The sequence below is a fragment of the Lacerta agilis genome, chromosome Z (genome assembly GCF_009819535.1).
Source record: "Lacerta agilis isolate rLacAgi1 chromosome Z, rLacAgi1.pri, whole genome shotgun sequence".
In the NCBI taxonomy this organism is placed as follows: Eukaryota; Metazoa; Chordata; class Lepidosauria; order Squamata; family Lacertidae; genus Lacerta; species Lacerta agilis.
The window spans coordinates 2,053,549-2,069,896 of NC_046331.1; the positions used below are offsets into that span (position 1 = coordinate 2,053,549).

General features: G+C 47.4%; 1 protein-coding gene across 3 annotated transcripts in view; it reads left to right on the forward strand.

The window, feature by feature from the left end:
• ABCA2 (ATP binding cassette subfamily A member 2) overlaps positions 1-16,348 on the forward strand; it is a 104,376-nt gene that overhangs the window by 78,345 nt on the left and 9,683 nt on the right. For 2 of the 3 annotated variants that reach the window (XM_033138284.1, XM_033138283.1), the window contains 13 exons: positions 23-313; positions 3,276-3,488; positions 5,062-5,164; positions 6,490-6,818; positions 7,301-7,514; positions 8,139-8,244; positions 9,143-9,254; positions 9,831-9,891; positions 11,310-11,484; positions 12,900-13,015; positions 13,239-13,386; positions 13,873-13,996; positions 14,986-15,118. In XM_033138284.1, the coding sequence (XP_032994175.1) occupies positions 23-313; positions 3,276-3,488; positions 5,062-5,164; positions 6,490-6,818; positions 7,301-7,514; positions 8,139-8,244; positions 9,143-9,254; positions 9,831-9,891; positions 11,310-11,484; positions 12,900-13,015; positions 13,239-13,386; positions 13,873-13,996; positions 14,986-15,118 (2,125 nt within the window). The remainder of the gene's footprint in view (positions 1-22; positions 314-3,275; positions 3,489-5,061; positions 5,165-6,489; positions 6,819-7,300; positions 7,515-8,138; positions 8,245-9,142; positions 9,255-9,830; positions 9,892-11,309; positions 11,485-12,899; positions 13,016-13,238; positions 13,387-13,872; positions 13,997-14,985; positions 15,119-16,348) is intronic. The other variant, XM_033138285.1, reaches the window with a different exon arrangement.

Here is a 16,348-nt window from a genome sequence, read left to right on the forward strand (position 1 = left end):
ACTCTTTCACCATCCCTTACAGATGTGAAAGAGTCCCAAAAGGACACCTTCCCTCTGCCTGACTCCCAACTGGGCCCCAAGGCTGAGGCTAATGGGGAACTCCTCCTAGGGGCAGAGACGCTTGAGAAGCCTGAGGCAGACCAGGGGAACCTGCAGGCCTGTTCCCAGCTCACCCAGTCTCAGACGTCACTGCAGTCGTCGTCCTCAGCTGGCTCTGTGAGAGGCGATGAAGGTGGGGCTTATTCGGAGTTCTATGGGGATTACTCTCCGTTGTTTGATAACCCGCAAGACCCTGATAACGCCAGTCTGCAAGGTTTGTAACATGTGAGAGACCTTGCGTGTTCCCCACCCCCACCCTGGGAGGAGGGCACCATGGTGCGGCGGGGGTGGGGTGGGGTGGGGAAGAGATCCTACAACCTCCCATGGGAGACTGTTCCACTGTTGAACAGCTCTGACTGTCAGAAGGTTTTTCTGGATGTTTAGTTAGAATCTCTTTTCTTGTAACTTGAAGCCATTGGTTTGAGTCCTACTCTCCAGAGCAGTAAATGAGCTTGTTTTCCCCCATGTTCCATGTGATAGCCCTTAAGATATTTGAAGATGGTTATCATATCTCCTCCCAGTCTTCTCTTCTCCAGGTTAAACATACCCAACTCCCTCAATCTTCTCTCATAAGGTTTGGTTTCCAGACCCCTGATCATCTTGATTGTACCTTTCTTAAATTGTGGTTCCCAGAACTGACACAGTGCTCCAGGTGTGGTCTGACCAAGGCAGAATAGAGTAGTACTATTACTTCCCTTGATCTGGAACACCTTAAATTTGTTCCTGTTTAAATTGATTTGGTTAGATTGGGCCCTGTTCTCCAATCTGTTAAGGTCATTTTGAATTCCAATTCTGTCTTCTGTGGCATTAGCTACCCCTCCCAGTTTGGTGTCATCTGCAAATGACATTCCCTAAATTCCTTCATCGTAAGTCAATTATAAAGATGTTGAACAACAATGGGCCCAGGACAGAACCTTGCAGCACTGCACTGGTCACTTTTTTCCAGGATGATAAGGAACCACTAATGGTGGTTTGGGTTTGGTCAGTAAACCAGCTACAAATCCACCTAACAATGACCTCATGCACCCCATATTTTACCAGCTTCCTTGCAAGGATATCATGGGGGACTTTGTCAAAATCAAGATTTTGATTTTGAAATCAAGATACACTATGTACACAGCATTCCCCTGATCCACCAAATTTGTAACTCCATCAAAAAAGAAATGAGAATTGTCTGGCATGACTTGGTTCTGAGAAACCCATGCTGAAAAGCATTGTTTTCTAAGTGCTCACAGACCAAATGTTGAATTATCTGTTCAAGGACCTTCTCTGGTATTTATGTCAAGCTCACTGGTTGGTAGTTACCCAGGCCTTCTTCTTCTTTTTTGAAAATGAGGACAGCATTTGCCTGCCTCCAGTCTGGAGGGGCCTCACCTGTTCTCCATGAAGTCTCAAAGATCATAGGCAAAGGCTCTGAGATTACACCTGCAATCTCCTTTACCCTTGGATGCAGCCAGGGGTGTAGCGCCCCCCCAAGCACCCAGTATGTGTGTACGCCACCCCCCTGGTGGGGACGGAGGCCACCGTTGGTGAGGGGTGAAGAGCATGCTCAGCGCCCCATCCCCCATGTCAGACTGGATGAGTGTGGAGGGCTCCCTCCATGCGCTCACCAAATCCCTGGAGCTGACAGGTGGGGTGCAGAGGGTACTCTTCACCACACTCACCAAACCCCCACCACTGCTGCTGCTGCCAAGCAGGAGAAGGGCTTGGAGAATGATGAGCAACCCCTGTGCTCTGTCCCCACCTGAGTGCCATCAGCTGGTGGGCAGAGGGCAAGGCACAGAGTGGAAAGAGCACCCTCCACACCCTGCTCTTCCCTTGACTGGCGCCCGAGAGCCCACCCATCAGAGGCGGGGGCTGGGTGAGCACAAGGGGGGAGTCTAGGTGGGTCTGATGTTTTTTTGAAAGGGAGGGATCTGTAAGATAAACTAACAGATTGGTTTGTGAGGCTGCTTCTGCTTGCTCTCCCTGGTGGGGGGGGGGGAGGGGAGTGTTGGTTATTTATGGACACCAGACTAACTGAAACATAAAAAGCCCAGACCTCTGCCCCAAGAGGCTTCCAGTCTAAATATATGAGAGACCACTTCCTGCATTGCAGACCCTTCCAGGTGCTGAGATCAGCAGAGGTGGCCCTCATGATAGTTCTACTGCCCTCAGAGGTTTGGAGTGGTGGCCCGAGAGAGGGTCTTCTCTGACCCTAAGCTGTGAAGTTCCCTCCCCAGAGTTGTATCTGGCACCCTCACCATACAGCTTTTGGGAAATGCTAAAGGTGCACCTCTGTACCCTGGCCTTTGACACCCGAGATGTGTTTCTTCAGAACCCACCCTGTTTATGTAAATGCAAAGTGCTTTAACTGTGTGTGCTTTTTTATTCTGGGTTTTAAATTACTGTAATCCACCATGGGGCCTGCTGGCAAATGGTGGGTGATAAATAAATGTAGTAATGATAATACTACTGTACAGCCAACTCACATCTTATGCGGGGGTTATGGTTCAGGGATGGCATTTAAAGCCAAAATTGTTTAATATCAACGCACCCGCTTGGAACTGACCCTACACAAGCAGACTTGCCTTCTGGAGTCAGTGACCCAAACAAGTCTCACCCTCCCCTGCAAGGCATGTATCTTTTAAGCTCCCTGCCTTGCTTACTGGGCTCTTGGAGGCTCTTGTGGAAACTCGGATAGACCCATGAGATCTGACAAGAGCCCACCATAGTCTGGTAAGCAAGGAGGAGATCTTAAAAGCTCTTTCTGCTCTGGGAAAACCCTGCACAAAGGAGCTTTTAAAGCTCTCCGCCTTCTGTGCATTTATCATTTGTGATTTTGACCAGCCAGCCATCAACCGCGTAAAGTTGAAATTGCACGAATTAAATGCGTGTTAAATTGTATTAAGTAAAGCATTTTAACAGGGGGGAAGACTGCAGGAGGTGAGGGGTGGAGGGGGAAGGAGAAAGCACAGGACTCAAAGCACCACATGAATGCCACTCTGTGGGGTACCACTCCTATAGGCTCTGTGTCTCTGGGATTTCCATGTGGTTTCCTCTTCTGCCTGTTTTCGGTAGGTGGGGGTCATATATCTGCCTGCATCCTGTTGTTTTTGGACCCCACCCTATGAGAGAGAGAGAGAGAGAAGCCTCAGTCCCCCGCCCCATCTCCCCTCTGCTCTTTCCCGCTGCAGACCCAGAGGCGGACCTGGATGAACATGCGCTGGTGGGGCAGGGGAGCATCAAGCTGGAGGGCTCTTGGCTCAAGCTGCGCCAATTCCATGGGCTCATCGTCAAGCGGTTCCACTGTGCCAAGCGGAACACCAAGGCTCTCTTCTCCCAGATCCTGCTGCCTGCGTTCTTCGTCTGTGTAGCCATGACAGTGGCGCTCTCCGTGCCTGAGATAGGTAGGTGCACTTCGTTCTGAAGTAGGCTCTGCGTCCAGCAGTCTCCCAAAATACAGAAGGCCAGGTTATTCATTCATTTCATAATATTTATATGCCGCTTGATTGTAGAAGACCTTAAAGCAGTCCACACACAAAAAAAGAATTGAGCACAGTAAGTTTCTTTAGTAAAAACAATTACAACATTTTTTTAATAAGCACACCAGTATTCTAAATCTCTGACTAGGCTTGCCTAAACAAAAATATTTTTAAGCAGGTACCAGAAAAGGGTACAGTGGCAGGGAGTTCCAAAGTGTAGGTGCTGCTGCACTGAAGATTAAGCCTGGTATACTGTAGAGATGAGAGCACTGGGCCATTTTAACAGTGGCACCTAGACTGTGGATCTCAGTCCCTTGGAGTAATATAGCTTCTGTGTTTCAAATTTATTTTCTGATTAATCTGTTTCAGTTTCAGCGGGGCCTTTGAATTATTGCCACCCTGGTTTTCTAGTTCAGCTGCATGGTCATCATATTTGTTGTTTGGATTCTGGATTTTAAAACACTTTTACATTGTAAACCACTTTGAAGGCCTTTGGGTGCACAGCGTAACTTCTGTTAAAACATCTGCCCTAGATGCCGGTGTGCTCCTGGGTCGGGTTCAAGGCTCCTGTGTTGATATACAAAGCCCTGGACAACTTGGGTCCAGGGTCCCTTGAGCACCACCTGAGCCCTTAGATCTCAGCATGTTGACTGAGATCATCCTGAGCAGTGCTGCTATTTGTCACCGTTGTTGTTGTTGTTACTAATTAAATTTGTGTACCACCCTTCATCCAAAGATCACAGGACAGTTAAAATATAAATCACAAAAATACACATAATAACAAACAAAAGCAATAACTCCCTCCTAAATACACACAAAAGGCCATGTATTCTGTTTAATTAGTCAAAAGGCCTGAGAGAAGAGGAATGTTTTTGCCTGGCATCTAAAGATATGTAGCGAAGGTTCCAGGTGAGCCTACCTGGAGAGAGCATTCCACAAACAGGGAGCCACTGCAGAAAAGGCCCATTATTGTGTTTCTGCCCTCCGAGCCTCCCATGGAAGGGGCACATGAAGAAGGGCCTCAAATGAGGATCACAGGGTCCAGGTAGGCTCATATGGGAAGAGGCGGTCCTGGAGGTTTTGCAGTCCTGAGCTCTTCCAGGCTTTATAGGTCAAAAACAGCACTTTGAATTGGGCTTGAAAACTAATTGGCAGCCAGTGCAGTTGGACCACGATCGGTGTCATATGGTCAAACCGTCTTGCCCTGGTGAGCAACCTGGCTGCCAAATTCTACACCAGCTGAAGTTTCTGAACCTTCTTCAAAGGCAGCCCCACATACACCTTGTTGCAGTAAGACTGAGTGTTTCAAAATGAAAGGATGTGCTTTGTGGAAAAACTAGAAGAGATCAGGTAGGGACCAAGAGGTGTTTAGGGGTGAAGGGAATCCATAGAATATTGGGGGAAGGATTCAGATATCCCCACCCCATGCATTTTAGTGCTTAAAATGGGGCTATCTCTTAGAGCTTCAAAGTAGCTGTAACAAATGTTTGTTTCACAGGAGACCTGCCTCCTCTCATCCTCTCGCCATCCCAGTACCACAACTACACCCAACCCAAAGGCAACTTCATCCCATATGCCAACGAGGAACGGCATGAATACCGGTGAGAGCTCTGTCATTCCACCTTTTACAGATCTGGACCCAGAAGCCATAGGGACCCTGGTGGTTTTTTATTTTTCTGAAAGGTTGCATGCAGAGAAAGAAGAATTTTTTCCAGCTTCAACTTCGTTGAGTAAGATTTCCCATGGGAGTCACCAAGGCAGTAAATGTTCCAAGGCCAGGGGCATGCAGCTACTTCCTCAGTTCATTTCCTGCTTTCATCCAGTGGTGGGCTGCCTATCTATAGCTTCCTCTATCTGGATCTTCAGTTTCAGCTTTGGACCTTAGCTTTTCCATTCCTGTTTGTTCCTTCTTGTGAGTGTTGTCTTTCCCCTTGTCCCTGAGCTCCTTTCCTTTGTGGAACTACCTTTAAGCAGTAATAGCATTCTTCTTGGGGTGTGAATCAAGCTGATACCTGTCCACCAGCCTCTTCTCTTTTCTCCTCCACCTTCAGCTGCTACACACGGGGGATACTCCAAGGCCCTGCAGGCAGGAAGGCACAGCTGCCATATTCTAATCAAAGGTGTTGTGTGTGCCAAATTCTTGAGTCTGGGGGCTGGAGATGGATGGGGTCATGCTCCCTTGGAAAGTGCAGGTCTGTAGTTTGATCCCACTCCGCGAATAGGAGTGCCTATTTCCAGCTCCGCTGCTTTGTCAGCTATGTCTGTTCCTGGAGAGAGAAGCAAACCACGATCCTCACTCTGGTTGCCTCCATCTGGATTCCTGCAGTGCGCTGTACATAGGTCTGCTACTGGTGCAGAATGATGCTGCCAGAGTGCTTATTGGTGCAGCTGGGAGGCTCATGCAACACCTATGCTAAGAGAACTCCCAGGGTTGCCTCTTTGCTTCCAGGCCCAGTTCAAGCTCTGCCCTTGGCGTATAAAGCCCAAAGCATTGCAGTGGGTTGGACTAGATGACCCATGGTGTCCCTTCCAACTCTACTGTTCTTTGACCCTTTGAAATGCCTTGGATCCCAGGTCCTTGAAAGATCAACTCCCCCTTATGCAGACCAAACCAGGAGCTGCATCAATGTGGAGCGGATCTGTTGGGAATTCTTTCTCCCTCAGAAATTCAAGGGGCCTGTGTGTGCGGTGGTGGCAACGGCATGTGGAAGTGCCTGCTTGGAAGGCCCCCCAAACTCTGAACCTCACTCCCACCCTGAACCTCACACCCACCCTGCTTTCTAACTGATATTACTCTTTTCTATGAACCGCCCTGACACCTCTGGGTATAGGGTGGTATATTGATTATTATTATTATTATTATTATTATTATTATTATTATTATTATTATTATTATTATTATTTTAAAAATACTCTCCTCTGGCAGGTTCAAGCAGTCAGCGGATGCGAAGCCCCAGCAGTTGGTCGAGACCTTCTACCGTCCCTCGGGGGTGGGGGCCACCTGTGTGCTCAAGACGGCTTTCAACAGCACATTGGACCAGCTGGTGCAATCCCTGAACCTCAACAGCAACGAGTCAAAGATGCTGGCGGCAAAGTACTTTGATGCTATGTGCGTGGATTCCTTCACCCAGGGCCTGCCCCTCTCCAATTTTGTGCCACCCCCTCCGTCACCTGCCCCTTCCGACTACCCCTTCTCCCTGGACGAGGACTTGCTGAGGGCCTGGAACTCCACCACTTACCCCTCCACTGTCAGAGGTAAAGTTTGGGAATCTGCCATGTTGGGTTGAAGCTTTGGGTTGAAAATTCAAATTGAGTGGTAGCACTATTAGGGTATCTGGAAGCAGCGGTAGAAAAGGGATTTCAGAGCATGTTGCCAATTGCAGCTAAAACGGCCTTTTCTCTCTCTGCCTTGCTTACTGGCAAGGTCAGCTCCTGCAGATCTTGTGGGGCCATGCCAGAGCCAACACACCACGAAGATCTTGCCAGGCCAAGCTCTTAAAAGATCTTTTTGTGCCGGGAAGATCTTCCATGGATTTAATTTGCACGGTTTCGACAGCCTTCAACTGCACAAGGTTGAAATTACACAAGTAAAATGCTCATAGAGGTCATCGTACTATATAGATACAGATATAGCTATTTTTAAAAAAAGAATACACGGAGGTCCCTTCTTTCTTCAGTTAGCACAGGAAGGAATAATCCTTGTGCTTAACCCAGCTGCTTTGCTCTTCCCCTCACAGAGACGGTCACTTCTGCCCCATCATTGGCCAGCATCATCCACGAGCCCATCAAGTGCACTTGCTCTATGCAGGGCACCGGCTTTTCCTGCCCCAGCGGAGTCGGGGGCCACCCACCACAGAGGAAGGTGGTGACAGGCGACATCCTGGTGGACATTACTGGGCGCAATGTTTCGGAGTACTTGCTGTATACATCAGACCGCTTTCGGCTGCATCGGTAGGGGTGGGTGTGTTGGGGAGGGAGGGGAATTGAGGCAGCTGTCTGTCTCAAGACAGGGCCTTTTCTGTGGCTGCTCCCATATGGCAGGATCCCCTTCCAAAGGAGGCCAGATTGGCTCCCTCCTTGTTATCCTCCCACCTGGCAGGCTAAGGTATTGACAGTCAGAGGAAACTGCATTTAAATGCTGGTTTTAAATGTGTTCAAATGTAATTTAACTATTGTTTTGGCAAGTGTGCTTTTTTTACTTTGCATTTTGCAATGATGTTTTTAAAATGCTAGAAGGCACCTTGAATTCCAGCTTAAGAGAAGAGTGGGGTATAAATGCAATAAATAATAGTAATGGTAATCTGTCTCTGCCATTTTGTTTTGGTTTGCTCAGTCTGAGGGCAGCCTAGGCAGCAGTGGAGGCTGGTCCGTGAGTTCCCACCAGCTTTAGTCTGCCCTCAGCTAGCTCCTCACCTGCCTGCCTTTTTACAACTAGCCAAAGGGTCATTTTGGCCCTGACTCCACCACTTTTGACCCTACCAGTCCCAATGGGCCATGTGGCCCCACTGCGCCTCAGTTTTGCAAAATTTAAACCCTAAGCTCTGCATTTCTGCTCTGTTGTCTGTTCTCACACAGGTACGGAGCGATGACCTTTGGCAATCTCCTGAAATCCATACCAGCATCCTTTGGGGCCAAAGCTCCTCCCATGGTGCAGAAAATTGCTGTCCGGAGAGCTGCCCAGGTATTTGCTTATTAAAATAAAAATATTTTTATAGCCTGCCCTTCATCGATACAGATACCTTGATAAAGTAGCAACCACCACCATTAAATAAATAAAGAAGCTGCAGCCGGCAGAGCAGGCTAAATGTGGGACCAAAGGTGGGAGACCCTAGTTGTCCTTCTGTTTCATTTTGATCAGAATAGAGATCCATCTTCAGTATAGTAGATAAGGATGTTGGGCCAGGACAACTTTTGCCAACCTGGTGCCCCCCAGAGGTTTTGGACTACAACTCCCAGGCAGCACAGCCATGCTGGAGTAGATAATACAGCTTTGCTTGTTGGAGGGTGATGGTAATTTTAGTCCAAAGCTCTGGAGACCATCAGGTTGGAGAAGGCTGTAGTAGAGCCAGGATGGTTTGGGTTCAAATCTCAGATCAGCCATGAAGCTAATTGGGAGGTAAAGGTAAAGGGACCCCTGACCGTTAGGTCCAGTCACAGACGACTCTGGGGTTGTGGCACTCATCTCACTTTACTGGCCGAGGGAGCCAATGTACAGCTTCCGGGTCATGTGACCAGCGTGACTAAGCCGCTTCTGGCAAACCAGAGCAGTGCACGGAAATGCGGTTGACCTTCCCGCCGGAGCGGTACCTATTTATCTACTTGCACTTCGATGTGCTTTCGAACTGCTAGGTGGGCAGGAGCAGGGACCAAGCAACGGGAGCTCACTCCGTCGTGGGGATTCGAACCACCGACCTTCTGATTGGCAAGCCCTAGGCTCTGTGGTTTAGGCTTTAGGGCAATACTGTACAATATTTTGCATAACCTACCCCTCCGGATCGCTGTGCTCTTGTTAACAGAAGAGCAGCTTTGCTCATAAATATTTAATCTCTCTCCCCACCCCCACCCCTCTCTTTGTCCAGGTTTATTACAACAACAAGGGCTACCACAGCATGCCTACATACCTCAACACCCTCAACAATGCCATCCTCCGTGCCAACTTGCCCAAGACCAGGGGGAACCCCGCTGCCTATGGTGAGCCAGTCAGCCCTTGTGTGTTGAAATTGGGGAGCGGGTTGAAAGGCAGAAGATATTTAGGACTGTGTCTAAACTTCTGGACGTAGCTAGATTTCGTTTTATTTGTTGATTTCCACTTAGTTGCTCTTAACACTGATGGTGAAAGTCTGTTTCATATTTTAGGAGGCCTCTTGCGAGTGTGTGAGTGTGCCTCTCTGCTCCTTACATCGGTTTTGGATGGTCCATCTGTGGAAGATGCTGTTTCATCAGAAAGATGTTGAAAAGAAAAGATTCTAGGAAAAGAAGCTTGGGCTTACTCGAATGGCTCTTATTTTGCGGAATGGGAGCACCATGTCAAAGGAATGTCTTGCTTGTAGGCCTTCCGCAGCCTGGTGCTTCCCCCTCCCCCTAATTTTTGGACCACAGATCCCATCAGCCCCAGCCAGAATTTCCTGGTTGGGGCTGATTGGAATTGTAGTCCAAAACTTCTGAAAAGCGCCAGGTTGGAAATGGCTGGTTTTGGCTACAGCTTCTTGCCTTTCTGGAGTGCAAAGCAGTTCATCCAATTCCTGTTCTTCTCCTCATTCACTCCAGGTATCACCCTGACCAACCACCCTATGAACAAAACCAGTGCCAGCCTCTCCCTGGATTACCTGTAGGTATCCATTTATTTACCTTTGCTTCAAATTTTAAAATGAAATTGGGAGTGGGTTTGGTTCTTTGAATTGAGAGTGTGCTACGTGCTTTTTCTTTCCTTTTTAAAAAGAGAATAATAATTTTATCATTTATACCCTGCCCATCTGGTTGGGTTTCCCCAGCAGAATAATATAAACAAATGGGTAAGGGGAAGAGCTGGCAGAGTTGCCTTCATCCCCTCCTTTGTTTATATTATTCTGCAGTTCCTCACAGCCCTAATCAACATGGCTGTGATCCCCTCAGCTGTTATTATCCTACAGCCATGTTGGCTCATGGGAGTTGTGGTCCAAAACATCTGGAGGATACTAGCTTGGGAAAGACTGGATTGAAAGGGTCAGCTCAGTAGCACACATGCTTTGTTTGCAGAAGGAAATGGGTTCCTATCTCCAGCAAAGTCTCTTGGATAGCAGGCAACAGGAAAACTCTTCTTTCTTCCTGAGACCCTAGAGCAGGGTGGTTCAACCCATGAGGCTTTTTTTTGGCAGCTCTTGGTAACATCCAAGAAAAAACATCTTAAAGCCTTAAACATTTACTTTTTGTGTCATGTGTTGTTAACAAAAGCACATACATCTGTTTGTGCATTAAATTTGTTAAATAATTGATTATATTAAATCTATTACTTGTGTTCTAGTTACAGGAAAGTAGCCGTGTTGGTCTGCCGTAGTCAAAACAAAATTTAAAATTTAAAAATTCCTTCCAGGAGCACCTTAGAGACCAACTAGGTTTGTTATTGGTATGAGCTTTCGTGGTATCTGAAGAAGTGTGCATGCACACGAAAGCTCATACCAGTAACAAACTTAGTTGGTCTCTAAGATGCTACTGAAGATTTTTTTTATTTTTTATTTTGTTTCTATTACTTGTGTGTTTAGTTGTACATATTTAATTAAATATATTGTGTATATTAAATATATTGTGAGCACTTTAATTTACAATATGGAAGTTTAACTTGGTGTGTGGCCTGCAGGTTCTTTGTCAAAGTATTCTTATGGCCCACTTGGTATGAAAAGTTGGACCGCCCTGCCCTAGAGAGTTGCTGCCAGTCAAAGTAGATAATCATGGGGTAGATGGACAAATAGTCTGGCCTGGTCTAAGGCAGCTTCTGGTGTTGCTTAACAGGTTGGCCCCCATCAAATAAACTACCTTTAGTCTGCAGCACCAGTCACACTTACTGGAACTCGTTGGGGCTTGCCCCTGAGGTGATGGGCAGGGGTTTGTACTCTAGATTTGTCCTACCAGTTAAGCGGACCAGAGGCCGTCACACTCATTTAGAAACGCATATTTCTTGCTACCTAGTCCCCATAGCCTATAGCAGATTGCATAATGGTGCCCGGATTCATTGCCCTGTGTCTTTCTCCTCCTTTCTCTGGCCGACTGTAGCCTCCAGGGCACCGACGTGGTTATCGCCATCTTCATCATTGTGGCCATGTCCTTTGTGCCGGCCAGCTTCGTGGTCTTCCTGGTGGCAGAGAAGTCCACCAAAGCCAAGCACCTCCAGTTTGTGAGCGGCTGTGACCCAGTGATCTACTGGCTGGCCAATTACGTCTGGGACATGGTATCTTCACAAAGCACTTTTTTTTTTAATCTGATCCAGAAAAGCAGTTCATGTTCTCACTTGGTTGGTTGGTTAATTGGTTGGTTGGTTGGCTGTAGCATTTCTACTCTGCTCTTCAGCCATAAAGGCTCCTTAAGTGGCTTACATACAATTAGTTGAAACAAGAAAGTCCCTGCCCCTGAAGGCGTACAATCTTAAAAAGGAGGGAAAGCACAACATACAAGGGGAAAGCGGCAGCGTGGGGGGTGGGAATCAAGCTCAGGCACTAATTCAGGGGTCAGCAAGGTTTACCTCGCATGACCTGGTTCACTCCAGTGGAGATCCCTCCATGGTCCAGATTGTACGCGCAATTTCTGGCGTCTGCGCAGACACGATTTTCGGCGCCACGGAAGCGAGTCTGCGTGCCGCGCTGCACCGGTTTAGCGCAGTGCATGGGGACTCGCTGAGCGGGCATCTTGGCTCGTGGGCAGCTCGTGGGCCAGTTAAATGACCCCCGTGGGCCGCTTGTGGCCCATGGGCCTTAGGTTGCCGGCCCCTGCACTAATTCTGCACTAATTCTGAAGAAGTGTGCATGCACACAAAAGCTCATACCAAGAGCAAACTTAGTTGGTCTCTAAGGTGCTACTGGAAGAATTTTTTTTATTTTTTTATTTTTTATTGTTTTAATTCTTCAACAGTTGTTTCTTATAATGACCAGTTGGCACAGTTCAGGGGCAGGAGGTGTCTGGTGGAGCTGGGCTTTTGGCAAAGCTGATGAAAGGAGATTTCTGTTTCCCATCACTCCTGCTGAGGAAGCCTGGTGGAGTGGGTGCCCCCAGGTGACAGGTCAGGGGAGAGGAGATGGCCTCTCACAGCAGAGCCAATGGAGAGAATTCTTCTGTAGCCAGGTTGGGGAAAGCCTTCCCCTGGTATGTCTTGAAGAGTTGCTGTGAATCAGACTAATACTGCTATTTAATTTGTATGCTGCCCTTTGTCAGAAGGCCAGAGGCCAGTTTGTAAAATGCATCACAAATGTTGCCACATAATATCTGTGCAACATAAAACCCAGGGCAATTATATAAACACAATTTATAGCAGTAAGAAATGTATAGTGAAATACAGATTCTCTTCAAAAGCAGCAGCATAAAAATTAAGGGATCAGAAAATCAGCAGGGTATCTAAAATACAAAAACAGTTGCACAGATACACAATCTTCTTTCTATGCAAAAGTAGCTCTTGGTTCTGACTTCCAACAGAAAATGAGAGACCCAAGGAAATCTTTACTTCCTTGACTCTCACTCAGGGCCCTTCCACTTTCTGTCTGCTGTTTTCATGTAGAAAACTCAGGATTGAATAGCAGGGGTTGTGGGTTCTCTCCTTCTAAAGACTCTCTTTTCTCATGCTTTCCTTACCTTACCTTTTCTTCCCTCCTGCAGTTGAATTACCTCGTCCCAGCAACCTGCTGCATTATCATCCTCTTTGTGTTTGACCTGCCAGCATACACCTCGCCCACCAACTTTCCAGCTGTGCTCTCTCTCTTCCTGCTTTATGGGTACGTTGGCACAAACAGCAAAACTGGGGCCTTGCATGGTCCTTGTGGGCATCCAGAATGATCTTCAGAGAGAGGGAGGATGAGGGTTTATGCCTGTTCCCTCTGTTTTGCTGGCACTACCATGTTCAGGGGCAGTCTACCTTAGAGAACCAGATATTGGGAACATGCTAGGGAGGGTCTCTTAATGCTCTCTCTCTTTCCACTCTGCCCCACCACCCTCCAGCTGGTCCATCACCCCCATCATGTACCCAGCATCCTTCTGGTTTGAGGTGCCCAGCTCAGCTTACGTCTTTCTGATTGTCATCAACCTGTTCATTGGCATCACTGCCACTGTGGCCACATTCCTGCTGCAGCTTTTTGAGCACGACAAGGTGAGTGGGACTTGGGCGAGAGGTGGTGGGAAAGCTATAGCCTTGGCTCTCCCATGAGGCTGGGAAACTCTGGTCTACTCAATATTTGCTCTTCATTTGTAAGAAATTGATCTTTTAATGCAGCAGCACCCAGACTTCGGAACTCCCTCCCTGTTGGCATCAGGCAAGCACCTTCATTGTGCCCTTTGGTGCCCGCTAAAAACATTTTTGTTTAGGGAAGCCAACCCAGATATGTAGAACATTGATTGATGTGTGTTTTAGTCTGGTTTCACTTTATCGCTGATTTAACTTTTTTAAAGTTTTAAATAGTTGTTTTTAACTCTTTTTACTGATAATTTTGTTCCTTTGTTCTGTTTGTGAATTTTATGAAATGAATAAATAGATATACAGAGCATGATGAGTGGCTTTATAAGTTATTGTTTACAGGTTAGATACGCATTTGGTCTGACCCATCTCCAGGGACCTTCTTATGTCTTCTTTCCGTAGGACCTGAAAGTAGTGAACAGCTACTTAAAAAGCTGCTTCCTGATTTTCCCAAACTACAACCTGGGCCATGGGCTGATGGAGATGGCCTACAACGAATACATCAACGAATACTATGCTAAGATTGGTAAATTTCCCAGCCTGCTTAAGCACCCTTTGCTTAGTTTTTTATATGGATTAGTCCAGCCTTTGCCAACTTGGTGCCCTACAGATGTTTTAGACAATAACTTCCAACAGCCAGCAACCAGTGCAGGCATTGTGGGGTGGTGGAAGTTGTAGCCCAAAATGCCTGGAGGTCGCCAGTTGGCACAGGATGGCTTGGCACCTTTTAGAGCCATGATTTAGTCCTGGGACATGTGGACCTCTAGTGGAGGGGGAAAGAGTTTAAGGACAGGTGCAGAGCGCCTTGTCTATCTGCCACCAATCAAGTAACCAGCATCAAAAGAGAGGCTTCCCATTAGCACATCCTTGGCACTGATTGCTTTTTAAGGATTAAAGCAGGGGGCTTTTGCTAATCAAAGCCCTAAACAGGCCAGAACAGTTGCTTGGCTTGAGAGCAGCTGAACAGAAACAGGAACTACTATGTCTGATGTTACTCAAAAGAACGTAAGAAAAGCCTACTGGATCAGGCCGGTGGCCTATCTAATACAACATCCTGTTCTCGCAGGGGCCAACCAGATGCTTGTGGAAATGGGCAAGCAAGACCCAAGCACAAGACCCTCTCCCCTCCTGTGGCAACTGGTATTTAGAGGCATTCATCATGGCTACTAGCCATTGAAAGCTTTCTCTACATCCCCCCCCCACATGCTCTTTTAAAGCCATCCAGGTTGGTTGGTGGCCGTCACTGCCTCATCCAAGAGCGAGTTCCAAAGTTTTAGCTATGCACTGTGTGAAGAAGTCCTTCCTTTTATCCATCCTGAATAAGAAGTGGACCCATTGAATTGGGTGGGCGTGTCTAACTCAGGACCATTGTTTTCAGTAGGCCTTGAGTAAAATTCAGTTGGGGATAAACCAGTGAGTGTTACTTCTCAGATGACTGTGTCCAGCAAGGGGGGGGGGAGGTGTTCGTGCATCTTCAGCTATTAAGCTCTGCTTTTATGTGTCCCCTCACCTTAGGGCAATTTGACAAAATGAAGTCACCATTCGAGTGGGACATCGTGACCAGGGGCTTGGTTGCCATGACAATTGAAGGCTTTGTGGGCTTCTTCATCACCATCATGTGCCAGTATAATTTCTTCCGGAAACCACAGTAAGCAAGGGGGGGGGCGCCACTGGTGGCATCATCAATATGCCAAAGGTTCTTATTGTTGGTATTATGGGACATCACCCATAAACTGTTTGCGTTTGTGCTAAGCAGGTAAACCACCTATTGGGTTTCTTTACAGCTAAAACCCCTATCTTTGGCTCCAGCACATTTCCAGACACCCAGTTAAGCAGAGTAAACACACAGCAGCAAAACGTGTAGGAGCTTCCAAGTCAGACATGGAGCAGTAATTCACAGAAGACAATCCAGTACAGACAGGAATACTTTTACTGTCGGTTTTTAAGCATAATGGTTACAAACTATGCAAACTTCTACCAGAGCCCCTGTAGAGGTCCCTTTTGAAGTTGCAGGCCTTACCCTAGAGAGCTTCAACGCCCTCCCCTGCCTCTCTTATATCCTTCCTGTTCAAGAGACAGGGTGAGACTAAACAATATCTCAGTCCAGTCCAGGAGCTGCGCATGTGTAAAAAACAGTTTTCACAACATTGACTTTGGCACCTGCAGTAAATAGTTCAGCATTTTGGCAGCTTCTGGAATTTTCACGAACTTGCTGTAACTTGTTGCTTCTGGGAATGAATGGATGACACTCACCCCAACACTTATGTGGCATAATGGTTAGAGCAGGGTTCTGCCAGCTAGGGATGATGGGATTTGTAGTCCAACAACAGCTGGGGACCCAAATTTGAGAAACAATGTATTAGAGTGTTGGACTAGAACCTGGGCAACAGAGGTTCTAGTTCCCACTCAGCCATGAAGCTCAATGGGTGAGCTTGGGCCAGTCATTGCCTCTCAGCCTAAGCTACCTCACAGGGTTGTTGTGATGATAAAATGGGAAATCAAGTCCTCCATTAAAAGAGGGCACGTGTTGCGGTGCGACCGGCAACCCGACCCAGTGTTGTGGGGGTAATTGGAAATCATGGCCACAACCCCTGATAGGTTTGTCCCGTGTTGCTGGGGTGAAATCTGACCAATGGGGCATTGTAAAATGCAGCAACTTAGGACCTATTTAAGCCCATGCGAGGCTGCTGAGCTTCCTCTTTGGGGCTTTCACATCGGAACACCCACCCACCTCTCCCTATATTTAGGGCTTGCGCTTGACCTTGCTATGCCGTCGTGTGTCATCTGTCATTGGGACAGGGGCACGGCAGGAATTTTCCCCACTTGGCTGATTGGCTGGTGCCATTTGGGTTTCACTTGCCACATAGCAATTAGTCAC